Source organism: Caenorhabditis elegans, chromosome I (assembly GCF_000002985.6).
Source record: "Caenorhabditis elegans chromosome I".
Classification (NCBI taxonomy): Eukaryota; Metazoa; Nematoda; class Chromadorea; order Rhabditida; family Rhabditidae; genus Caenorhabditis; species Caenorhabditis elegans.
In genome coordinates, this window is record NC_003279.8 from 7312329 (window position 1) to 7337989 (window position 25661).

Sequence of the window (25661 nt, forward strand, 5' to 3'; positions counted from 1 at the left end):
CGACAATTGTTAGTAAAATTCAAAATGGTGTGCGCCTTTAAAGAGTACTGTAGTTTGAAACACTCGTTGTTGCGTAACCTTAATCGCCATTTAACAGTTTTGCTCACGTATTCTTCAAAGACGAACATACTTTTACATTTTGGAAAAATTTGTCGAGACCACACACCAGACACCGTATTTTTAGCGCCAAAATCACACTAATAATATTACATTTAAAATCTCATTTTTCCGAAATTTTGATTCGGAAATTCCAAAAATATAATGAAATTGGGAGAACTTTTTCAGATTTATGGTGGCAACGAAATGAGGGTTCAAACAAGTTTGGAGATCCTAGTATTCTGTCCGAGCCTATTTCGACAGTTGGACCCTGACAAAATTTCGATTAGATCTTCGATATTTAGAATCTCCTCTCAATCCGAACTTCTGAGTAGTGCCGTTTCTCATGTTTCTCGCACTAATTGTAAGATTGTTTTGATAAACTTTTATTATGATTTTACAATTATTTACAAATGAGTTACCGTTTGGGTTAAAATTTTTGAAAAGTGAATTGAATTGAGGGAATGCAATTATGGAATTGAGTGTTCAGATATATTTGAGGAATTGAAGGAGGAATGCAAGAAACGCAATGCCTAGAACTCCAATAATGAAGCGAGCACGATCTGTAGAGATGAATGGTCGATTTTCGGTAAGAATATGTCCATTGAATCCGATAAGTTCCGGGCTTAGCGATCGATAATTAATGAGGACTGCGTCAGAATCTAGAGCCAGCTCCTGCGAGAAGAATTCACAGAGAGCAACCGTGTATTCTTCGGTGAGAATCGGAGTAAGAACTGTGGATGATGTGACATCTAAAACAGCTAAGGGATCAGTCAATTGTCCTCGCGTCATTCGAGAATTCATGTCGAGCTGAAAAAGTTGATTTAACTGTCGTGAATACGATATCATAAATTGAAATAATTATAGTTACCTATTCAGAAATGAGTAGTTGTTTTTTAACAATATAGTAGTGTTCGGGTAAAATTATAAAACTACTCACCGAGACGAATATCTGGCTTTCAGGACGTTTCATCACTTTCGCCATATGAATTGCAAGTCGGACCTGAAAAAATTAGGCTTATTTTTGAAGAAAGATTTAATCTTACCTCGAACCCATCGGATACTTTTTTGACATTTGTTTGCACTTTGATGACGGGCATTCTGCACACAAAAATGGTGAAAACTGGGGATTTTACATACAGTGAAGATAGATATCGAATGGTATTAAATTCCGATTAATTAGGGAGAGTTAAATAAACTTTTTGACAAGAAAAACAATTTTTATTCTACCAACAAGTAAAAACGATCAATTAAAGGCCACAAAGAGATCGCAGAGCTTCACGGACATCTCCATTTGTTTCGATAAGTTTGGCACGAACTGTTCCTTCTTGAAGCTCTAATTCATTCATAATCAGTTGCAGATCCTCTTTCTTGATATTAATCTTGGGCCGTGCGGGAGCAGAAGCATTGAACAAGTTTCCAAGAGCGTCAGTATTGAGCTTCAAATCATCTTTCTCTTCTCTAGTGTCGGATACCTGAATAAATGAAGAATTTTAATGGAAAAATGTTAATAATGCAAATAAAAATCATACTTCTGGAATGTAATGCTCATCGAAATCACTCTCTTCCCCGTTCGAACTCATGCTGAATTCAGCCTTCAAAAAACGAGAATATTCGATGGAAGCAGTGGGAGGGAGAGAAACGGGTCGCGATTGTTACACCCCCAGGAGGAGAGCAAAATGCATCTATTTGCCCTCTTGGACGAGGATGAAAAGGTTCAGACGGACAGAGAGGACAACTCATCGCGCATTATTTTTGAAAAAATAAATTGAATTGAAACTCACTTTAGAAAGTTCTTCGCTTCCCCAGTTGTGTTTGTCCACCTGTTGTTTTTCGTCTTCCTCGCCCATATTCTAGAATAAAGGTTAATGAATCAGATAAGAAAAAGGTAAACGGTGCAGCGATAAATTAAAAGTAATAATTCAGAAAATATATCGCTGGAATTTGTAATAATCAGCTCTTTCAAAAATAAAAACTGAAAAAAAAATCGGCAAAAAACAACACACAATTGCCAACAAGACTCCGAAATCACGCGATGCGTGTTGTTTACTCTGTCTTGTGTAAGCGCGGTAATTTAAATTCTATTTTTGGTGCGCTAAACAACGACCAGTCGTTAGAACGGAGTGTCGTTCGGCACTTTTAAATTATTGATGGTCCTCCATTTTCCGAGTATTTTTCCTGTGTTTGTCACATTTCATGTCGATTTTTCACTAAATTCTCTCTTTTTTTTACAAATTCAATTTTCTATGTAGTATCGAACATTCGGTGTTTTCTTACAAATTCTGTCTTGCGTCAGAACGTTGAAATAAAACTGAATTCCTTTTTACGTCACATATGTTGATGCAGACGAATCAAAAACATTTATGATTCAGATTGGATTGATAAAAGGAGAACATCCTCCATATTTTATTCCATCTAACTTTGTCTCATGTTTCTGTCAAGTTCTTGCACACGAATTTTTTGTTTTTCCAGTTAAAATGATAATATTCTTTTGAATTAACTGAAGTGGTTTACCATAATTGGTGAAATCGGTTTATTTTTCACCGGATATGCATGCATGAATTGACTTTTCCGATTGCGCAACATTTTGTTTTATTTAGAAAACCACTCGAAACGCGTTTCATTTCTATTTTTCGGAAATCTGCCCTTCCACTTATATGTGTAATAATCAGTCAGTCATCAAAAATATTTTCTTTAATTCTCCATTCTCTAAGTCAGCTGAATCCGAATCGATTCGAACGAATTGGCCGTCGTCGTCGCAGACACCGTCGTCCGTGACCAGTTGGGTGCCTAATACGCACGATAGGACAGGTTCTTCTTGGGTTATTCAACCATTCTCCCCGCTACATTTTATACATCTAAATCGCGGTTTTAGCGTTCTCGTATCTGTGTCTCTATCCTTCGCCAATGTACCAAAAAACATAATTTTTTGAATAAAAAAGTCTGCTATGTTGAACTTATATTGATCTCCTCAAATGTTTGAGATATTCATGTACCTTAATTCATTTTGAATTAGAAATAAAAGGCAGTTTTTTTTCAAATTTTTGTCTCTCGATTTTTTGTATGATGAATGTGAAATTGAAAAAAAGTAACGAGAATTATAAAAGATCTTAAGGATCATTTTGGAATTAATTAATTAAATCTTCAGGTTTAAGATAGAATTTCAAGTTTTAATTAAGGTTCCCAAACAGAAAAATTCTCACTTTTCGTCTCAAAAAATGCTATCTCTGCCTGATTCTCTTTGTTTGTAGAAACTCCATTTTTCATTTCATTCAGCCAGCTACCTGACTGTGGCAACCAACAATCAATATTTTCTTTTCACATTAGCGACTCGTCAAGGACGTCGTCGTCCACCATTCCTTTTTATCAACCACCGGCGTCTCCTTTATGGACACTATTCGCGGTCCCCACACACATCGATTGGTCCGTAAATAACGCGCTTTGTGTTGTGCGCACGATAGTTAATGTTGTTTAATACTTACGAGTCTCACAAAAACCATAACTGTGTGATACCCTTTTGATAGAGTCAATATCGTTATTTGTCCTTCTCCTCTTTTCTTCCCTCTTGTGTCCTAACAATAACCGTCATCTTCATAGCCATCTAAACAACGAACCTTCCTACATGTTCACATTTTTGGGTGTGCCCCAATTCGATTGGTTTTCAACGACATTTCTATCTTGATTGTCTCATTTGGTCTTCTTCTCCGGCTACTTGTGGTCGAAACCTTCATGTTTTTAGTTATGTACTCCTGGTTTTTTGGATGAAAAAAAATCGTCAGTTATGCATCAGAAGGCCGACATAGTGTCATGTTTCTTTCCCTAAATATCTCTCACAGTGTTCATATTCTCGTCGAAAATATTTAAAAGGGAAACGAGAAGAGCTGAAGGTTTTAATGAAACCCTGCAGAGAAGAAAGGGTGATTAGCCATTTTCTTTGTGGGTCGATTTTCGGCTTTTTCGGGTCAGCAGCCCTTTCAATCATGTCACCTTTCGCTTTCCTATATGATAACCTCTTTTGGGTAGTGAAAATAGCAGATCTACACCCCATCCTTCTCATTTTCGTATTCAACGGAAATTGAGAGATGAAAGAAAGGAAGGAAGAAGCCGTGACGGATGACCAACCGATTTTTTTACTTCGTTCTTCAACGGTTCGTTCTGTCTCTCTTATTTGCATTTATATTACTAGCCACTGTTCAGTCACTCTTTTTTTACACATTGAGCTATGAATCACAACTGTATGCGTTGTTCTTTCTTCACATACAACAAGTATAAAACGCTAGAAAATTTTCAGAAACAAGTTTCAAATTTTTGATTTCGCAATAATGTTTTGTTTCCGAATTGTTCGAAAAAAGTGCGACGTTTCTTTCTTTTCTTTTTTATTTCAATTGTTCACTTTCTCTAGCATGGATTTCTTGCTAGCCGTCAGTTTGATTTAGCTAATAGCCGGCCTTTTTGTTTTCGTCGTCCTTTCTCCTCGTTTCCAACCTGCAATTGTGAATTGTATCAACCTTGTATCGATCTTACAACATTTGGAAATCAAAGTCGCAGTCATCATTGGTTTGACCTTCTCAGTGACCGTCAGTCACTTTCTAAACGTTTCGAAAACCGATTTAAAGGTGTACAATTGGCATACACCAAAAGATTTATCTAGTTAGAAAAAAAATTTGCTTTGTGGATTTTGTAGGTTTTTCTGTTTCTATTGAACCACAGCTTTTGCATTTGCATTTTTAATTATTGTTCTAACTACTGACGATGTTTTTACACAGGAATATATTTGCAAATAGGTAACAATGGCAAACAAATTCCAAAACATATTTGCCAATCTCATATTCAATGCAACTTTTCTTGAAAGCTAGTTACTACTGTTGTAGAATATAAATTCTACAAAATAGGTAGTCAGAACATTTACATTTTTACTTTCTATTACATAACAGTAAATTATAGAGTGAAACCTGTTGTTACATTGGACTACATCGGGAATAATTGCGGAACCGCGTCAGGCAAATTCGCCATCTGAAAGCTAAACTCTGCTTTTTTCCGTTATTCAATCTTACTCTATCTGCTACCGAGACTAGTTGCAGTAATCCGATTCAATTCCATTTCCATCTACTCATCATTTTCTTCTTTCCCATCTCATTTCTCCCTTGCTTCGATTTATTTTCTATCATTTGAAAACTATTTCTTATTCGTTTCTTTTTTTTGAACATTTTTGCAATTTCAGAAATGTCGTCATACACTCTTCCACTGTTCCTCTTCGCTATGGCACTTCTTGCCTGTGCCCCATCAGTCAGTGCCGAAGGAGATGATCTTCTCGACTACGTCAAATCGATTGAGCCACTCACGATCAGAAGGAGTCCATTGGCATGCCCACTTCCAGTTGTCGGACAAGCTTGCCCAGAAGAGAACGTTTTCTGGTACTTCAAGTGCTGCGGACAGATTGCTGATCAGTGTTGCTTCCGTCTTCAGGTAATAATTCATTTTTCAAAAGATCTGCTGAAATTTAAATATGTTAATTTCTAAATTTGTTTCTTTCAGGATTGGGTTACTGTTCTTCTTCTCTTCCTTGCCGTCTGCACGATTCTCTCGATCATCATCAACTGCGTCAGATGCTTCTGCTGCGCATAAGTATTTGACTTATAATTTTCACATTTCTTCATCAAATCTTCGGGGCAACAGTTTTATCAAAATTTCCACTTTTCTCTTTATAACCAATTCACTGAATTTCTTCCTTTTAATATTCTCTGATAATTTGCCATACGTTGCTCATTGAATACTCTACTTTCCACACTTCTTTCTTTTTTGTTATGTAATTTTCCTTTCCTCACAGTTCACCCTTGCCTTTTTGAATTGTATTTTAACAGGTGTATTTAGTGAATTCTATTTACATCATTCAGCAATGAACGAGTACTTTACAGTATTTGTGACTAGAAAGTTGAGATAGGAGAAAATAGTGGGATGGTTAGATAATAGTACAGGGATAGAGACTGGTGGGAAGGGGGATGAGTAAAGTGACATAAAGCTCAAAAATTGTAAGAGAAAAATTAATATTAAATAATCAAGCCCAAATGCGAATTGTGCAATCCCAGCTCGCCGAGCAGACGGCTGTTCCATCAGGAGAAGTTCGGAGGCAACTAATACGATTCTCATGTCCATAAAGTACTGAATGACGGGCGCATTTCAGCGAATCCCATACACCGACACGATAATCACCATAACCAGCAAATAGAATACGACCTGTAATTTTTTAATAGTTAGAGTGAAAAGTTTAGTTCTGTGAATTTCAGAGATGCATTGAATTGATTTGGACTATACGTTTTTGTGAAGATTTAAACGTACCGCTCAAACTGAAATCGACTCCATTTACGGGGAACAAGATTGATTCTTTTTCATACACACATACTTGACGATCTGCTCGAAGATCGAATAAGCGACACTGGAAAAAGTAATATTTTCAGACAAAACAAGCAACTCTCGCGACTTTCTCCCAAACTATAATTTTCGAAAAATGGAAGAATAACCGTGAAATTTAATTAAGATTCTCTTGCACGGCCATGTGTCGATTTACGCAGCTCGTGTACTCCCCGAGGAGAAGTGGGCATATTGTCACTTCTTCTCGAGGAGTACACTAGCTGCGTAATTCGACACATGGTCGTGCAAGGCTTCCATAATTTCCCATCCCTTCTCCAATTTTCAATAATGAAGAAGTTTAAACACTTGTGACTTACAGTAGCATCATCAGATCCAGTTGCAAATGCATCACCATTTGGATGAAATCGAACAGTATTAATATCAGCTTCATGTCCTTCAAATGATTGTACACATTGTCCTGAACGAATATCCCATACAAGAGAATGTTTGTCAGCTCCTGCGGAAATAAATGTATTTCCAGTATCACATTTTGGAACATCGATTGCAAATACATCACCAGTATGACCATGGAAATTCTGAATTTTTGAATTGGGTTTCCGATTCGCGAGAATAAAAAACCTGAATAAGTTGTCCACTTTCAACATCCCAAATAGCACATGTTGAATCTCCACTTCCAGTTAAAATAAGATTATCCGAACGAAGGAATGTACAACATGACATATAAGAAGTATGAGTTGCTACTTGTCTTTTCTTTTGAATTATATCATCTTCAAAAGAAAGTGGAACGACACTGCATTTATTATCAAGTCCTCTGTAAAATTGGAATTTTTGAAAATTCAAAAAATAATAATAAAAATTTTTAATTAATAACATGAAAGCTTCAAAATTGGTAAAGTATACATGAGCCAATTTTTGAAAATTCCGTCTGTAAGAGCTCTTTTATAATTTGAAAAAAAAAACAATAAATTCTCATGAACACTATAAGTCCGTGTACTACCGTTTGTATTTTTTGAAAGCTTTGAAGTATTTGAAAGAAATCTTACCCGCAAGCGATCATTTGACTCGATGGAGAGAATGCACATGCCATAACCCAAGTTGTTGGCATCGTAAGAGCATGTTCCTTATTCGTAGTAAATCCATCCCATACAATCACTTTCCCGTCCTAAAATTTACTAATTTGAGCAAATTCATTTTAGAAATCGAGGTTTCAATTTTTGAAGACTACTGAATCTTTTGTAAGTCATATTTTAAACCAACCTGAGATGAAGAGACGATATGTCTTTTATCCAATGACCAATCCATGCATAATACTTTTCCCACGTGTCCTTTTAAAATTCGACGCTGTTTTACACCAAGAGCTCCCATAACGTCAAGTCGTTCGGCTGCTTGTTGAACTGAAAATTACTTAGGATGTAAAAAACTACTTAGTGCGTTTTGGGATTACTGTAGTTCTTGGTAATAGTAAATTAGGCATAACCTCAAAAAAGTCAAAGAGAAAACATTTAGAATTATGCAAATATCACAAAGCATATCTGGTATCTTTTTGTTCATCAAATTATTTAACTCAAATTTCTTTAAAGTTTTCAAAAACTTTTTTCAACTTTTTTCAGTCAAACAAGTTCTCAAAAAGTCCAACTTCACCTAGATTTGACAATTTACCAAAACTTAGACGTAATTTTTGGTGTGTATTGATATTTGGGCAATTATAATATTCGGTTATGAAGAACCGCATTGATATTTTTATTCAATATCCTCACTGATTGTGAGCTTTTAATTCAAAAGTTTATTTTTTCAATAAAAAAACAAAGAAAAAAGACTCCGGAGGATTTCTAACCTAGGAATTGTAAAGTTCAATTTTTTAGTAGTGTTCTTCTTCAAAGTCCCTCTTTTTAAATTGAAGTATTCTAATAAATTATCTTTTTAATTTTTTTCAAATACTTACTAGGAATGTCATTAAGCTTGTGCCTCTCTTGATCCAATTTCTTTCTAAGCTCTTCGGCTTCATTTGCCAATTGTTCTAAATATTCCGATCTGAAATAATGTAGTGTAACCCTTTGTAATGTAAAATGTACAAATACCCTTTTTCGGTTGTTGTTGGCTGAGAGTTTTCTGGCATTTTCGACGAGGAAGACGATTCTCCAGCAATGGTGCTCATTCAAATTGCGTTTCTTTTTGAGATCAGAAGACGAATTATGCAAAAAAAGGAAGAGAAGACTGAGGGTTGAAGAAAATGAATTTGAATAGAACAATTAGAGATGGGCGGTTTGTTTGAGGTTTAGAGGCACATTTTTCCTGAAACATTGCTATTAAAAAAATAAGTTTGAAGTAGCCAAATTCTTAAAGGACATGCCTAGAAATGTAAGAAATATATAGGAAGATCAAGATCATTTACATGATTTTGGATTTTAATTTTTTATTTGAAACAACAAATTAGACAACAGTTTGGCACAATTGAAACGAGCACAATGTAAAAAGAATTTGATTTTAAACCAAAAACATGTTGATAAGGTAATTCAAAATATCGTACTACCATTACTATTAATTTATATTTGCCTAAGGTTTTGCAATGATCGGAGTTTCACACATTTTATAAGTAACGTTTATAAAAAATAAAAGTAAAAGCCTTTTTTGCAAAGTTATTCTGTTGAACATGCTCAAAAATAGGATGGATGTGGCTACATTATCATTAAATTATCATAAATTTGATGGTATTGATTAAGACAAAACTATATTCGCCACGACAAAAAGCCGTCGAGGGCCCGAAATCATGGTGCAATGAATTCTATTTGCGTGCCTTACTCCGCTATGTCTCGCTTCTCCCTCTTCACTATTTTCTCTATTTCTTTTCTCGTTTTGCCGAGCGGTCCTTTTTGCAATGGAAAGAGAATGCAATGCGGTCGCGTCGCGGTTTCTGGGAAAAAGATGAAAAGAGACGGAAGAGATGTGGAAAAGAGAGTGGCTCGAAGAACGGGATGAGTTAAAATTAGGCAATGCACATGTCTTGATGGTTTTTGTGAAGTGAAATTAATTATAAAAAAGTGCTAGGTTAGCTTAAAAGTTGAGTAAAACCAGTTTAAAAAGTCCCACAATCGTTTTAGGTTTTTTGAAAAAATAAGTTATGGAAAATTGTCAAATTTTTGCAACTTTATCCTTCGCAGGGAATAGCATTGTGGAATGCTCTAAAACCTACAATATTATAATAAAAAAAGGCATAAGAAAAATAGGAAACTCGTATAAAACATATTTTTCTGTCTACTTGCAGAGTTATGATGTGTGAAAATGAGAATTTACCACTTTTCGACAGCGCATAAACATATTCAACTTTTTTCTGAAAAGCTTTACTATGATATTGATAATTAACAATGTTATCACTATAGAAGTGGTTTAAATAAATTCCCCACTAAAACCAGAAATCTAGACTAGCTGTAGCTGTAAGACACTTCTTGTACACCGGTAGTTTCAGTGCCAATAATTTTAAGACTCAAAATATTTATTCAAGCGTAATATACAAGCAGAAAAAGTGAAAGACAGAAAAATTAATATCGAGAAACATTGTAGGCATCAGGTCGGTGAGCAGTTGCCGGAGCCGTCGACGAGGTATAATAACGATCTTCAGCAGAGAACATGACCTGATCACCAGGAACCATGACACGAGATATTTCAGAATCTCTTGGTGATGAGTCCACGTGGATTTGACGTGGAGCTTGACGAGTGTGTTGAATATAATTAGCATTACCAGGAATATTATCATAATTGACAGGAATTGGAACAGGAGCAGATTGGGCAATGATAGGAGATGAGACTAAACTGAAATATTGGCTATTTTTACTGAATTTTTTAGTTTGTATGTGAAGCAGTTAGAAATGTCTCAAATCTATGAAATTCAAGAAATTTGATTGAACTGAAATGCAATTTTGTCTAGAATATATCCACTGGAAAAATTAAAATTGACAAGTTGAAATACCTTGTTGAGTATTCTTTCTTTGATTTTTTCCTCTGAGCCCAAACCATCCAGCGAACCAAATTCCAGCAATACACACACATGGTAAGCAACAACAAAAGAGCAATAGGCATATTCCAACAATTATACCAATAATCCTTCCGGCATACCAAAAATCGTCACTGCAACAAGAACCCCTACAGTGATACGTACCAATTGCTCGTTATGCTTAGAAATTATGAATTGCAATGGAATCAACATGAACGAAGGCTTCCATGATCAAAGGATTGTCTTCAAGTAAGTGTCTACATACCTATCTAGAGCCTAATGCCTGCCTTCTGCCGCCTCGAACTTCAAAGTTTAGTGTACTGTACAAATTATATTTTTTGCTGCAAATATAAGACAAGTGTATTGTCTCTAAAAAGCTACATTTGAATTGCCGATTTTTTAAAACAATACAGCGAAGTGATTTGGTAAAAATAGTGTTTTTGAAATTTAGTTTTTAGCTCGGATTTTACCGGAGCTGGCTAATTTTGGCTTAACTTTTCTCTTGTGGATTAACATTTTGAAGTTTTGGTTTTATGTTCCCTCAGATAAATAAAATTTTTAACCTACCAAAAAATACTACTCTGTATAATCTCACTTTTAAAATATTGAAAAGCAAGTAGTTTTAAATGTATGTCTATTCCATTGCAATTCCATATATAAACTCACCCATACATATCATATCCACCATAATAACTTCTCTTGGATCGTGTGAGAACTTCCTCAGATTGCTCACAATTTGCCATCATAATAAAAACAGTTAACAGTAACATTATAGATTTAATTGAAGAGGAGGAATTGAAACGCCACATTCTGGAATAGAGAAGTTTTCTGCCGTGAAAGTACTAAAGTTTAAGAATTATTTGTTCCTTTTTATAGCTTTGATAACCTAGGTGTGTCTTTCATGTCAACATGATATTGGTACACGCTCAATTGCCTCTTCTTTTACTCATTTTTGAGGTTAAAAAGGTGGAAGAGAGAGAGAGGGGTCACAAGATGACCTGGCAGGTGCCACGTCATCACATGCCGAATAGTTTCGGTTCATAAAATTTTGATAGAAGGAAATTACATGGTTGTGAAGTTTTTTTTATTTTGAATTTTTAGATAACTAATTCCGAGTGACCACTCAAGGTATAACATTTGACATTTTACAACGTCAGCAGAACCAATCTAATATTTTTTCTACAATTGAGTTTTTGAGATATTTGCACCAGAAAGTCTAAAATGGACTGCCCTATTTTACTCTGATTTTCAGAAGACTTCTGCTTAATCCAGATTCAGCTCACCAATGGCAAGGCAAATGGCCACCCCAAATTTTTACCATTACCCTTTTAGGATTTTTTAATAACTAGAAAAAACATAAACTGAATAATGTTAAACGTTGGAGTTTTTGCAATCTTTGAAAATTGCTCAAAACTCGGTCAAAAACACATTGCTTACATATTTTGTAAATTGCACAAATTCGAAAATTGTAAACATGCACTAAATGCACAAAAATTTGCGCAACTCGTTTGCAAAGGCTCTCTGATTTTGGAAAATTTAAAGAAGTTTTAAAAAACTTTGAATGTTATTGAAACGTTGAAACGAACCTTGGCAAAGAATCTGACGACCTGACCTACTAGTGGCAAGTTTGAAAATGTTTCGTTTTGACTGTTCTGTCTCAGGTCGTAATCAAAAAAGTAGGCGTGACCAGGAATCCGGCTCCAAATTTGTGTGTCTGTTTGCAGTTGTAGACAAGCTTGACGCGTACTGTAGAAGACGACAAAAGAGATGGCGGAGACAAGTGCGCACTTGAAACGGAGAGCATTCCAAAACCAACCTGATCCTGCATATTGCAATGAAAAGCCGCTATTCAGAATGTGTTGATGACGTAAAGTTGAAGTATTGAGAGCACACGTGGAAGGAATCAAAAAAGAATGCAAGAACTGTGAAGGAGACATCATGTTGGCGACATTCCAAAATTTCATTCCTTCAGCTACATTACTTTATAAAGTAACTATCATTTACTATATATAAAGCGCTCATTCCGTTTGTACATAGTTTGTAGTCTATGTAGTCTTTGTAGTCTGTGACGTTTTGGCTTCTGGAGGGATAGTGAGTTGGGCTTAGTGTAGGGATATAGTCGGGGTACTGTAGTGGTACAATAGTGGCACGGTAGGAGTACTGTATGATTACGGTAGCTTCAGAAAAATTAGTTTTCAGCTCCAGAAGTCGGGGGCCGCGCCGGAGGTGCGGACCACGGCTGGTTACTTTATAAAGTAACAAGGAAGGAACCGTCACGTGTCAGGTATCATTTTTCAAATGTGAGAACGGCAGGAAATCCGATACAGGTTGTGTCGTCCATGAGCAATTCTCGAAAACTGAGCAGCTCCATCGACTCCCCAATTCCCATAAGTCGGCTCTCGTGAAGATGTCGTCATTTCAAGTGCACCAAAACCGCCTCGATCAGTCATCGTCCACCCACAAAGATTTCCGAAAAAAAAATCTCCGGTTTTTCGGGAAGAATTGCCGAAGAAAACCAGAAGAAAGGATATAAATTTAATTTAGGACGCGAGTGCATCCCAAAGCTCTCAAACTACACTCATCGTTTCTTTTTTCTCTATTCATTTCCTTTTATAGCCATATTTTGTCTGTTGAAATTCGTGATATGTTGTGAATTTTGTGGTGTTCTTGGCTGTTTACTGACTATTTGGCAAAGAAGATTGATTGTCACATTCAATCTTTTTTGAGATGATTTCAGTTTCTGAATTTATTTGCTCAAATTCAAAAAGAAAGAGCTCATATTTTCCGTTCCAAAAAACTATTGTGCTCATATATATGTATGTTTTTTTTGAACATTTCGATCTTCAACTTGTGGTGTTTGGGTAGATTTACTCATATAAAATTTTCACATTTATACTAATTTTTAAACTGATAGGCGTCTGTTACCAGGAATTTTTAGGAATGTGTTTTTGGGTTGATTTTCATAACTTTCACTTTTTCTGGGAAAAGCCACAATCCCAAAAAGAATGAATCAGTAATTAGAAAGCCTAAATTGTTCGCTTTAGTGGATCAATTTTTCTGATAAGTTAGTTCCATGGAAAAGAACAAATACCAAGGATTCGACTTTCTTCAGAATACATAGATCCAATTCAGCGTCTCGTTTTCGTCTGTTTTCAAAATCTTCTAAATTGAGATCTAAATTGAAACTCTTAGCCCTCCCGCCCACCAAACCTACTTCCTCATTCATCCTTCTTGCAACTTTCTCGTGATCTTCGAAACATTCAAATTTAATTTCCCTGAACAAAACGTTACTCCTTGTTGCTTTTTGTTCCCCATTTTTTTCTCCACTTTTTTTTTCTTAAAATGCAATTTTTGGTAAGCTCTTTTTTGGAGAAATTCTAGTTTGATTGCAGCAACAATGCTCATTGTTGGAACTTTGCAATTCATTAGTGCACATGATTTTCCACTGCTTGTCACACGAGGTTCCCATGTTCTTTTCTTCATTTTTCCTTCCATGTTCCCACAAAAATTGTCGTCAGCAAAATATGAGTGAGCATATGTTTGTCACGAGGTGACCCATGGGTTCGGTTTCCGTCTGATTATATTATGCTTATCCCATTTGTGTTGTCTTTCCAGACGAGTCGCATTTGGGTGTCTGTTTTCACTCAGTTTTGAGTTTTTACTGACTCCTGTGCCCGGGTCACCGTTAAAACATCTACAAACAGTTTCAGAAGATCTGCTTATTCATAAACACTAGTACTAAAAATCTTGGATCATTTGAAAAGTACTTGCCTACCAAGGAAGTTTTGATTCTACCTAGTCCGTCATTTAAGTTGATAGCTTATTGTCTTCAAACAAGGTTTACTATAAATTTTGTAGTCATCAAGGGTAGGTGCCACTGCAAATTCGATAGACAAAAGTTTAAAAAAAGTTAGAAAACTTAGAGTTCAAAAATGTTATATACATCAATTTAGAAACATTTACAACTTTCTTGCAAGTTGCAACCGATTCCCAAAGGGATGATCTATGAAATATGTAAGAGATCACAATTTGAAATTGAACAATCTTCTCTAAAAATTGTTAGTTATTTAGAAAAAAAGTAAACTAAGTTTTTGTTTTTGTTTTTTCCCGATGTTTAGGTTTCTGAGCTCTTCAATTGAGAATTTATGAAAAAAAAGGCGGAGCTGAGCGATGAGCAACAACTTCACATTTTCTGAGTGGTCTCATTTTCTGGGAAAGCTAGTTCAGCTACTCGTTCATATTTTATTTTCTCTGCTCTCTTTCTTGTGAAATCGTGATGAAGTTTATTTTGTTAAAAAATCATTTAAAAATTGTATGTTAAAATATTCATTTGAAGTAAAAAGGTGTTCTGGCTTCTCAAAAATTGTTTGAATAGTTATCATAGATAAAGGTCTAAAAAGGCCATACATCGGAGAAAATAGTTTGGAGTATGCTTTTGGTGTATTTTCGTAGGTTCTTTCTCAGGAAGTTTTCTAAATGTTTCAATAATTTCATTGCCTAAACTTTTGATCTAGATTATTCTAGAGCAAGTGTTCTTTGAACAAAACAATTTTCATTGAGTTATCTGCAAAATCAATCAACTATACGACTTTAAAGTTGTCTCGTGGTTGGTGATTGCTTATAATTTCTTGATTTTGCTCTGCCGACGTAACTCGGCAGTTTGGTTCTCCTTTCCCTCGCTCTTTTTTCACCTATCTTTCACCCTTTTTTCGCCTTGATTATATCAGCGAAATATAGCAGTGGAAGTGCGAGAAAAAGGTGAACATGTGCGAAAGAAAGGTGAAGAAGTGCGAAAGATAGGAGAACCAAATTGCCGAGTAATTTAACCCAATTTCAACTCCCTCACTCGACTACTTTATGTTTTCACTCAAGGTGGCAGCACGATTTTCACAAATTAAATCATAAATCATAAGGCTCAGTCATCACACAATTGTGCGTATATATACACACTTTTTGTAAGCTCATTGTGGCCATAAATTTTTTTTGCCTTTATGTGTTCACTTTACGTATAAGAAACTTACGCTTTATTTGACTTTAGAATTTGGGAAACAATAACTTTTGTATATTGAGAAATGGTACTTTTGAACCAGTCACTTTATATTTTCTAATGAAGACTGTGGCATTTATTCCAAAACCTCAATTTCCATTTTGAAAATTCAAACTCTTCAAAGTAGACAAAGAATCCACCGCCTGCCGATCAAAAATTAATAAAACATCAGATAGCTGTTCTTAAATATTGATAATATGAAACATCCGATGCTCACATAGTTGTGCCAGTTTATTAATTGAATGTAGGAAAAAGTCTAGAAAGTTCTATTAAAAATGAACATTGATTTTTGCTCTTTAACCATCACAAGTCCTTTCAATCCTTTCTCAATAATGGTCTTTTTCTTCTTCCATCACAATCTAAGGTTCTACTTTAGATTCATTCATCAGTCAAATTAACTTTTCTCTAATTCACTCAGTGCCTCTTCGTTCTCCGCCTCCTGCCACGTTTTCGTCACTTGTCAATTCAACTGACACTACTTTAATTTGAACATTTCGGACGGCTCTTTCCATTTTATTTATTCTCGCTTTTCACTTTTCTTGCAGCTATTTTTTCTGGAAGCTGCGGTGAGTGGATGTGTAGGAAAACAAGTGATTTTTATGGGGCGAAGTAAAGCAATTAGTAGTTTTGTTGTTTTCCCGACCAAGAATTCAGAACTATAGTCTTAAAAGAAACACCGAAGGGGCGTGACGTACCGAATTTAAAAAATGGAGCTTGACAATATGGATACTGTATTTGCTTCTCCAGTTTCTCGCACCCAGTTTCTCGCACCCAGTTTCTTGCACTCTAAAGCCACCATAAAATGTGAGCGTTAAGAAAATGTTCTAACCATATTTTCTCTATTAGTCTTGCATGAAATACTAATTCTCGATGATCGAACTGAACGACTATTTTATGAATTCTTTTTAGAAAAAAATTGGTCTTCGGCAAACCTTAATATCCTTTGCCAATGCCTTTTAAAACTAAATAGTTCAGAATTTCCATAAATTCACCTCCTCCCTGAACGTTTAGAGGATGACTATCGGTTCGGACCATTTCAAACGTTCAAACCCAAAATGTGCTCATATGAACGAATTTCGAAATGAGACAAAAAAATTTAAAAAATTCAAAGTCGTCCGAACTATGAGTCTTCATTTGAAGTTGAATTGTCCCTTTAAGAAAAGGAAGAAAAGGAAAAGGGAATTAACCAAAACTTTCACAACGTCGCTGATCTGGTAACAAAGTAAAGACTGTGAGAGGCTGCAGGATCATTTTCTGAATTGTTGTTCATTAAAACTGATTTTTTTCTATTGGCAATCCTAAATTGGTTTATTTCCTGGTATTTAGGTCCGAAAAACCGTGATTTCTGTACCAGACAAGACAGAAAAATAACAGGAAAAATACCGGAGACAAACTCAATTGTCCAAAGCCAATCACTCTAGAACATATACTTATCGTACATATTCAAATTAAATTTCTACACTCACTTGGTATACCAATACCAGGAACGCTTGGTGTCTAGTTAATTCTGTGTTATATATTTACCTTGTTCTTGAAAACTTCTTCCAATATCAAATTTCAACGTTTTCGTTCGTTTGCTTGTTATAAAAATTTACAAGCATTTGCTCTACAGACATTTACGCAAGCTTTTACAACATTTTCAGATCATCAAGTAATAATTAAAAAATATGCCTAGCTTTTTCCATAACTAAAAATTTTCAATTTGGAAGTCAGCATTCAAATACAATTCTACCGTATGTAATCTTCTGATCTCCAATTTGTTCCGATGTTCTTTTTATTAGTTTCATTAGATGATTCTCATTTCTAAGTATTCCTCACTTGTGCATTTATCCTCAAACTCGTTAAAGTCCCATTTCGGCGTCTATGTATGCTCTTAATGTTTTTCCTTTGCAAAAAATGAGCCACTATAAAGTTTTATCAGTTCGAGCTTTTTCATTCAGCATGCTGCTTTGATTGTAGTAATTTGGAAACAAATGAGTAGTAGGAAATTAAGTTTGTGTTTGTCAAAACATTTCTGGAACCTTCAGGTGTCAATTGAACTTTGACAAATAATTTTTGAAATTTCACTGTTGCAGAACAACGTTAGCCAGGTGCAGCGCCTGCAACTGCAAGAATTCTACAAACGATTTCCTTGAAAGCGTATATGTAGATTTTTGATCTTGTCGGAAAATTAATACACCCACCTTCTTTGACTTTGAAAAGTCTAAAAATTCATTATTTGTCCGTCTACTCATTGTTTTGTCAGAAATATCTATTTTCTGCTTGAATAACGCTTCATATTCTTCTGATTCTTCCACTTCACACGTCCACTTCTTTTTCTTCAAATTATTCAAAATAACTCCCCCATCATTTTCAAAAATCTTATTCTTATTGACTAATCAACTCTTGAATTGCGCAATTATCTCGACTATACTAATTACTTTCAAGTCAAACCATGAACAATTGGATTCTGAATTTGGTAATTAAAAATTGTTTGTTGCTCTTCATTTTTTGCAAACTTTATGGATTTCTTCAATTAATGTTTCTTTTTGGTTTGCAGCCCGGTTTCAATTCAATCAACAAAATTAGCAGTGTCGAGAAGATGGTATCTCCAATGGAAGCCCAAGTTCCAACAAGACGTCGGGGATGTGCAAGGATTTTCTGTTGTTGGTAAGTTACATCTAGTTTAGTCTAGAGAGATTATATGGGAAGATAATAATAATTATAATAATTTATTACGCTCTCTGGGAGACGTGAAAGAATACAATAGTTATCAATGTTTGCGTGATTGGGGCAGTCGGGCAATCGTTTCCATTCCATTAAAATGTTGTCTGCCGGTCACCCGGGTCAAAAACATCCCGGCTCGATGCGATTGGTTTTTGGATCATCGTTCTCTTGCTATGTTCGTTTCGTTCCCAAATGACCATATTCCTAACCATTGAATACCGTATGCTCATGTTGTTTCCAAAGTCAGTGACAAAACATTTCTCAATTTTAACTGATCTGTTCCGCCGAGACCCGAAGAACTCGGGGGATGTCCAACTGGGGGGATTACCAACTCGGGGGATTGGCCCCGCCCACAGAACCGTGGCTTGCAATACGCCCATTTCTGCAACTGCCGCACGGTTTTAAAACTGTATTTTTCTCAATAGAGCGAGAATTAACAAGAAAAAATAATTTTAAAACCGTGCGGCAGTTGCAAAAATGGGCGTATTGTAAGCCACGGTTCTGTGGGCGGGGCCAATCCCCCGAGTTGGTAATCCCCCCAGTTGGACATCCCCCGAGTTCTTCGGGTCTCGTTCCGCCTGGTTTTTCTTGCCATCACCAGAGATTGCTTACGACTTGGTAACAAGATGATAGTTTTTTGAAATGAAAACTATGATAATTAGAAATTTGGATCACATACATGCTGTGTTTGAGTCCTATACCATAAATCACATGACAACGATTATGAGCATATTTTACATTTAATCAGGTTTCAAACTTTAAAAAATCGTAAAAGTTGTATTATGTTCCTGATAGAAAAACACTTACGGATTCATATATCTCAATTGTTAGTGGAATTGAGATACATGAATCCAACCAAGTTTGTCACTTGATCCCATTCAGATTTCAATTTCCAAAATTCTCTAGAAATTGTAAACTAAAGATCGTTTCATTTGAATTATTGATTTGGGAAAAATAGAAGAACAAATAAAAGAAATAAGAAAACTGCCCGAGTTCAATAATCTCACACGCTTGAATAATTCAGAAGATTCTTTTAGAGAAACGAGAGTACAAGAACTAGTTGTCACATCATGTTTCCCATAGTTTAATATATTTTCATTTTGATATTTCAAAGTTGTCTAGAAATGTTTAGCATGCTTCTATTATTGACATCAAAAATTTGAAAGTCACACTCGAGATTACAATAATTTTTTATTTATTACATATTTTTCGTATACCAAATAAATATAAATTGGTATGGACAACCAAGGGTCTTTTGGACACCAAAGTCATGAAAAACTGCAAGTTTGCTCATTTATTTTTAGTTCTCAAATTTCTCACGAGCTTATATCTTAACCTATAGGTATAGTTAATATTGAAAATTAAAATTTGTTTCCAAAAATTCCCGCCTCCAATTTTTCCAAAATAAAAAGTCAAGCATTTTGGTCCCATAAGCCTTTAAAAATGTCCTCTTGACTTTACTTCCTGCAACTCTAAGTCTCTTCATTTTACATGGTCTCTGATCCGAAAAAAGACTCCATTGTCTTCCGGTGAAGAAACATTATATTAGACACAGCGACGCAGAAAGAGCTATAAAAGGAGATGTAATGTGAAAAAGTGCAGAGTAGCAGAAAAGTTTAAACATAGGTTTCTTGTCTGGTATAAGGAAATACAACTATTAAAACATTTTACACATTACAATTAAACTTGGCAAAGTTTTAAAGATAAATTAGATTTTGATACTGGGACCGTCTGCTAAATTGTTTGCACTTTTCAAAAACGAGATAATTTATTAAAAATCAAACGATTATAGAAGCAAACTTTGCAAAAATGAAAATTAATCCTTGAACAAATCTTGCAACTTGTTTGTTCTTAAATCCAGGTATACATTCAAATTGGACGCAGGAGAATAAAGGCAATCACATTTTTTGGAACAACACGTAACTTCTAGCACATATATATTTCTAGGTCGAAAACTCTGAAAATTCCCAAAACGACATTAGTAAAAAAGTTGCCCAATCTCGAACTGATTCTTGAAAGGAATCTTTCATTTCGTTTACTATGGATAAAATAGGAATCTTAGAACTTTGTGTTTTGAAAGAAAGCATTTGGACACAATCCGTGAACTCGCATAGATTCGTAATTTGTTTTTGTTTAGGGACCATCCAATTACTTGTTCTGAACCATCTTCTTCCAATATAATTCATCTATCCGTGGTTCATCTTCTTCTCTTCTTGTTTCTACTATTCCACCCCCGTTAACTATTTCTAATTCCGTCAGTTGAAGCCTTGGTTGGGGCGGGTCTCGAGGCCTTCAAACGCTTCTGGAAAGAATCTTCAGGGCTCTTCGGAGCAGGCGTTTCTCTTTCTTGTTACCCCTCTGTATCTCTCTTATTCTATTCCTTTTTTCCCCACCCAACAACTGCACCAATTCAATTTCGGATCCCTCGTGAGCATAGGCATTACCTACATTTTTCGAGTACAAAACCAATATGAACGGCCATAGAAATGATGATGAGAATAGTGGAAATGTAAACGAAGAAGAAGAAGAAGCATCATCGTCAGGACCATCGACTCCTGCTATTTTTGTATTTGATCATTTTTCAACTGGAGTTGAAATGATGTAAGTTTGATATGCAAATATATTTTGCCTATTTTCTGCAATACACGGCATTTGGGAACATTGTAAAAACAAACATTGTTTTTCTGAGTGGTTCTCGAACTTTCCAGTACTGAACAAGTTAGGATTTATCATAAAACGTTAGCACCTAGTGTCATATTTCTGCAAACGGACGATATATATTCAATTAGGAGAGTGATTGGCTACTTTAATAAAAACAAATAAACCCTAGAAACCATCTAAGCTATAAACTACTTTGCAATTTGATATATATTTTTGAACTCATTTGTTGTGCGAAAAACTTCAATTTTATCCACTCCTTTTAGTAAGTAAGTGGTCCACTGAATGAGTGTACTGTGAGACTAGAAAACATCTTCCTACCTTTATTGTTATTGTTATAAATATAATTCAACTTTATTGTTATAAATATAATTCAACAAACGCTGATACCAAAAATTTGATACCAAAATTTTAAATTTTAAATTGTTTCATCACCGGAACGAATATTTTACTCCCAACTTTTTTGTGTCGATTTTTGTATCTATGCTACATCTGAAAATCAGAATTGAGATTGTTAAAAAAAAGTTATTATGTCATTTGTATCATTTGGCAAGGTTGACTTGATACTTCATATCACATCAGAAATTTTGAATTTTGACCTTTGGGAAACGTTATTTGTCCCAAACAGTTTTAAGAATGGACGATAATTAGAATAAATTGAATCAAATTAGCTACTACTGAAACAGCGTATTTTTCTCTAAAAACAAGGAAACCTGAAGAACTTTGAACATGTCGACCCACATCACCGGAACGAATCTTTTACTCCCAACTTTTTTTTTGTGTCAATTTTTGGTCAAAATGGGAAGATTCGTATTTTAAAATTCTGATGCTACCACGAGTTTGGAGATTTGCGTGCAGATTTTTACTCAAAGAGGAAGAAAGTAATAATAACCAACTTCCTATCTCCCTTGTACTCAAAGTGTTTGGTTCTGCAACATTACTCATGTTTGCTCTTTCCAATTTTTTGCTGTGCTTTTTTTGAAATATGACAGGCCAAATCTATATTTTTAAAAGAATATATGTTTGCTCATATAGTAAAAGAGTGAGTTTTCATAAAAATTCCAACGTTTATTTCATAGAACTCAATTTTGACTGAATGTATGCCGAGGCAAAGCCGGTGGAGAAAATGTTTAACGAGTACGTCTACACTATTTTGTAATTATTTTATTTACAGTAAAAAAGTAGCAATTACTCAGAATTATAATTTTGGAAGCCGACCAAAACCGTTTTCTACGTGATTATGAATCGCATTCAAACGCTTCAAAGATTCGAACCTGCCGCAATGCTTTCAATTTCTCAAATTTTTATTGCAATTTTTTGAAATAAAAAAAATTTTAGCAGCAATTTATCGAAACTCAAATTGAATTCTCAATAAATAACTGTTCGTTATTAGTCTTTATTGAAAAAGCTCTGTTATCAAAAGTTTTGCTTTTGAAGCAAATTTATTCTAGATGTTAAAAATTAAAAATTTTCAAACTTGGATAATGGTGTATAAGAACATAGTTTTCGAAACCCCCGATAATTCTTAAAATACTTTTTAAAATAAAATAAATGGATTACTGATTTTTCATTTTACATCAGGCTTTCAAATTTTACTCACAAATGCCAAGAAAAATAAACATTTTCTTGACAAATGAAATGGCTAACTAAACTGCGTCTTTCTTTTTTTTTCTATTCGTATCTTTTTCAAAATCAGATTATAAAGTAACTTTTCCTAAATTTCTTTTTTTTTTCTCCAGGGAGGCATAGCATTCCACTCACTCAAAATCCTCCAACTTTACCAATCTTTTCTTCGGAAAATTTTGGGATTTTATTTTTCAAAACCAAAAATTTGTCTTCGACGTCGTCGTCGTCAGAAGCCGAATAGCAAGAATGAATGGCCAACGAATAAATTGAATCAACGTGCGCTCCAACGCTCTTACACTTTTAACTTTCAACAATTTTTGTTACCCATTTTTGGTCCTCTCTTCCTATGGGATCCAATGTTTCTTCAAAAAAGATGATGTTTGCTGTTTTCTTATTCAAAAACACCAATAATCATTCAAATTTTAGTCTAGCAACTTTTTACAAAAGACATTAAAATATTTATTTAAAAAATCTTCTGGATAAAGATACATCTAAAACATGGTGCAACGTCAAGGTTGAAATTTACTATATATTCAAAAAAAAATTAGCTATTTCTTGAATTTTGAAGAAAACAAAATGAATGTCCGATGTGCCGCCCTAAAAACTCAATACTTCGCAGAATCAGTTTTTACCACAAAAACCTTAAATATATCAGGTGGAAAAACATATGGATTAACTTCAGTTCTTTGTTTTCTTATATTTACATCATTGATCACATGCTAATTTTTATACAGCTTCCTGTCTGTTTTACTAAAATGTGTTTTGTGATTTTAAGATTTTTAAACAAATATTGCGCATGGTAAAAGTCCGAAATACGTAATTTTTAACTTTGCTTTTTTTCTCAAAATTATTTTTCAACTTTTCAAGAAAGGTTTTGAAAAGTCATTTTTTTGCTCTTTTCGCTTTCGGAAATAACTCTTTTTGGATCAGTTATAGTCGAACAATTTTAAAAAATTCATTTTAAGGTAAAGTGGTGCCAGTAGGGGAATAATTACTTCTCTAATGCTAGAATAAACAGGGTTAAACCGAAATATTTGAGGGTTAAACCCAAATATTTGCCGCTTAGAATCATGAGGATTTCCTAAACAATAGTCTGCCAAAAATTGTCTGTCACATACGATGCCTTTATTTTCAAAGATCCATTTCATCAATTGTTGTCTCTTTTTTTTGTCCTTTGTCCTCTCCACCCTCCGTCCGTACCAGTGTATTCTCATAATTATGGCAATTTGATTGCTCTTGGCTTTCTCTCGTGCCTTATTTTTTCCCTGTTTCGCTAACTGAAAAGAATGCTCGTAAAATGTATTTGAAATCCGATTCGTCATCATCATCTTCCCATTCATACTTTATTTCTGGACTTGTTCCAAGTTTCCTTCAACTTGTTATCTTTGTCGATGAGTCTTGTGTTTTTCTTTCCACGATTGTACACTAGAGCAATTTGTAGAGTTACAGCTTTGAAAACTATCGCTCCAAAAAAGTGAAACTTATATTTAGGATAAACTATAACATTCACTTGATTCGTTAACCGAAACAAATAATAAGGTATATATACAGTGCGTCCAACTTCTATAGCACCCCCCTCCAATTCGGCCGTTTGGAGCTTTTCAAAATATTTTTTGGAAAAGTGTTAGTGCAGTTCGATAGCAAATGTTGAAAAACCTATGCTCCCCAATTTTTATTATGATATCTCAAAAATCACGGAAATTAGGTCAAAATATCGGAAAAATGGCCGTCCAACTTCTATAGCACCCCCTCTGATTTTTGACAATTTTCGATAAAATCGGGGGTTTCTTTGTAATTCATGAATTTATTTTGTGAATAACTTCACACCAAAATGATCAGATGGTTTCACTTTTACATTTAAAAAAATAAATATACCACTTGAAAACACGTGGAATGCCTGGGATTGTCCTGGAACGTTCTTATTTGCTTCAGAGGCCATATCTCGACTCCCAATGATTTTTGCAGCACCAAACTTTATCAAAATGTTCTTCTCCGCCTATTTATTACTATATAGTTAGTTGTAGAAAATATTCATTCATATTAACCAAATGGAAAAGGGAGTAACTGCAGTGATTTTTAGAAGGCTTGATTTAACTCTGGAAACGAGCGTTTGGAGGCGCAGAGCTGAAGGTTTTGACTTTGTATGGTACAGAATTTCAGCTCATATGATTTAAATATCTTTGAAGCTTCGATTTTGATTAGAAGTCTTTGAAATTTTATTTGGACGAGTTCACGAGACCGCTCAAAAAAGAGGACAAAGGCAAAGCGAGGCCGCAAGTAGTTTTCTCAAGCTAACATGCGACAATTAGTCTGGCATTTGATTTATCCATGGATTTCCACGGATTTGATGTTCATATAATATAATTTTCAATTTTTGTTATAATTTAGTAATTTTTTGTCGAAAATGTATTCTCAATCATTATCTCTGCGCCTCCAAACGCTCGTTTCCAGAGTTAAATCAAGCCTTCGAAAAATCACTGCAGTTACTCCTTTTTCCATTTGGTTAATATGAATGAATGTTCTCTACAACTAATTACATAGTAATAACTAGACGGAGAAGAACATTTTGATAAAGTTTGGTGTTGCGAAACCGATTGGGAGCCGAGATATGGCCTCTGAAGCAAATAAGAACGTTCCAGGACAATACCAGGCATTCCACGTGTTTTCAAGTGGTATATTTATTTTTTAAATGTAAAAGTGAAATCGTCTGATCATTTTGGTGTGAAGTTATTCACAAAATAAATTCATTAACTACGAAGAAAACCCCGAATTTACAGAAATTTGTCAAAAATCAGAGGGGGTGCTATAGATGTTGGACGGCCATTTTTCAGATATTTTGACCTAATTTCCGTGATTTTTGAGATAACATAATAAAAATTGGGAAGCATAGGGTTTTCAACATTTGCTATCGAACTGCACTAACATTTTTCCTGAAAATATTTTGAAAAGCTCCAAACCGCCAAATTAGAGGGGGGTGCTATAGAAGTTGGACGCACTGTATATATATATATATATATATTTTTAAATAAATTTTAATATCACGGTTTGCATAATATGTATGCTAAAAATTGGTCGAAAAGACATCTAAATAAAGTATTAAAATTGTTATGTTTCCAAATTCTCACAATCAGTCAAAGCTTTGACGACCTGCAAAATTTCCAAATATGCCAA

The 25661-nt window shown here is 34.7% G+C and overlaps 5 protein-coding genes, 1 long non-coding RNA gene and 1 other non-coding gene across 11 annotated transcripts; 2 read left to right on the forward strand and 5 right to left on the reverse strand.

Annotated features, from left to right (window-relative positions):
- Positions 1-468: 468 nt before the first annotated feature.
- Positions 469-1197, reverse strand: mif-3 (MIF-like protein mif-3). Its single transcript, NM_059668.4, has 3 exons — positions 1143-1197; positions 1037-1099; positions 469-906 (listed from the first exon to the last, which is right to left on the reverse strand). Exons 1-3 carry the CDS (start codon positions 1194-1196, stop codon positions 583-585), a joined length of 441 nt encoding a protein of 146 aa, NP_492069.1. The 5' UTR covers position 1197; the 3' UTR covers positions 469-582.
- Positions 1198-1256: 59 nt separating this feature from the next.
- F13G3.10 (Nascent polypeptide-associated complex subunit alpha-like UBA domain-containing protein) lies at positions 1257-1951 on the reverse strand (the record flags this gene model as incomplete). 3 transcript variants are annotated; one of them, NM_001373051.2, is made up of 3 exons in its annotated part: positions 1297-1571; positions 1629-1691; positions 1881-1951. In NM_001373051.2, the coding sequence occupies 2 exons, from the start codon at positions 1677-1679 to the stop codon at positions 1347-1349; spliced, it is 276 nt and encodes a 91-aa protein (NP_001359719.1). The 3 variants fall into 3 exon arrangements, with proteins under 3 accessions (NP_001379130.1, NP_001359719.1, NP_001122452.1); NM_001392546.2 differs by lacking the exon at positions 1629-1691 and having other exon boundaries at positions 1257-1571; positions 1881-1949; NM_001128980.4 differs by lacking the exons at positions 1629-1691; positions 1881-1951 and having other exon boundaries at positions 1347-1445.
- Positions 1952-5317: 3366 nt separating this feature from the next.
- Positions 5318-6009, forward strand: F52A8.1 (DUF2650 domain-containing protein). The gene is made up of 2 exons (NM_001383333.2): positions 5318-5562; positions 5632-6009. Exons 1-2 carry the CDS (start codon positions 5320-5322, stop codon positions 5719-5721), a joined length of 333 nt encoding a protein of 110 aa, NP_001369932.1. The 5' UTR covers positions 5318-5319; the 3' UTR covers positions 5722-6009.
- gpb-2 (Guanine nucleotide-binding protein subunit beta-2) lies at positions 5962-8757 on the reverse strand. 2 transcript variants are annotated; one of them, NM_059671.10, is made up of 8 exons: positions 8544-8757; positions 8408-8496; positions 7723-7859; positions 7509-7627; positions 7084-7276; positions 6822-7040; positions 6433-6529; positions 5962-6330 (listed from the first exon to the last, which is right to left on the reverse strand). In NM_059671.10, the coding sequence occupies exons 1-8, from the start codon at positions 8618-8620 to the stop codon at positions 6152-6154; spliced, it is 1110 nt and encodes a 369-aa protein (NP_492072.2). In that variant the 5' UTR covers positions 8621-8757; the 3' UTR covers positions 5962-6151. The 2 variants fall into 2 exon arrangements, 1 of the variants encoding a protein (NP_492072.2); NR_132562.1 differs by lacking the exons at positions 6822-7040; positions 7084-7276; positions 7509-7627; ... (1 more) ...; positions 8408-8496; positions 8544-8757 and having other exon boundaries at positions 6152-6330.
- Positions 8758-9941: 1184 nt separating this feature from the next.
- On the reverse strand, positions 9942-12799 carry F52A8.3 (uncharacterized protein; the record flags this gene model as incomplete). Of its 2 annotated transcripts, NM_001348614.5 has the most annotated exons (4): positions 9942-10267; positions 10430-10587; positions 11120-11263; positions 12040-12799. In NM_001348614.5, the coding sequence occupies 3 exons, from the start codon at positions 11260-11262 to the stop codon at positions 10002-10004; spliced, it is 567 nt and encodes a 188-aa protein (NP_001335509.1). The 2 variants fall into 2 exon arrangements, with proteins under 2 accessions (NP_001335509.1, NP_001021475.1); NM_001026304.3 differs by lacking the exons at positions 10430-10587; positions 12040-12799 and having other exon boundaries at positions 10002-10272; positions 11120-11262.
- Positions 12800-15639: 2840 nt separating this feature from the next.
- 21ur-13600 lies at positions 15640-15660 on the reverse strand. The gene has a single exon (NR_050258.1).
- A 5046-nt stretch (positions 15661-20706) lies between these two features.
- On the forward strand, positions 20707-22205 carry linc-149. The gene has a single exon (NR_101578.1). It is a non-coding gene; the product is annotated as a long non-coding RNA linc-149 (long non-coding RNA).
- Positions 22206-25661: the final 3456 nt, after the last annotated feature.

Coding starts and splice junctions, on each gene's coding strand:
- F52A8.1 (NM_001383333.2), top strand. CDS start 5,320: ATGTCGTCATACACTCTTCCACTGTTCCTCTTCGCTATGGCACTTCTT. Junction 5,563..5,631: donor AGTGTTGCTTCCGTCTTCAG/GTAATAATTCAT, acceptor TGTTTCTTTCAG/GATTGGGTTACTGTTCTTCT.
- gpb-2 (NM_059671.10), bottom strand. CDS start 8,620: ATGAGCACCATTGCTGGAGAATCGTCTTCCTCGTCGAAAATGCCAGAA. Junction 7,277..7,508: donor AGTCAAATGATCGCTTGCGG/GTAAGATTTCTT, acceptor CCAATTTTACAG/AGGACTTGATAATAAATGCA. Junction 7,041..7,083: donor AAAGTGGACAACTTATTCAG/GTTTTTTATTCT, acceptor TCAAAAATTCAG/AATTTCCATGGTCATACTGG.
- mif-3 (NM_059668.4), bottom strand. CDS start 1,196: ATGCCCGTCATCAAAGTGCAAACAAATGTCAAAAAAGTATCCGATGGG. Junction 1,100..1,142: donor AAGTATCCGATGGGTTCGAG/GTAAGATTAAAT, acceptor TAATTTTTTCAG/GTCCGACTTGCAATTCATAT. Junction 907..1,036: donor AAAGCCAGATATTCGTCTCG/GTGAGTAGTTTT, acceptor CAACTTTTTCAG/CTCGACATGAATTCTCGAAT.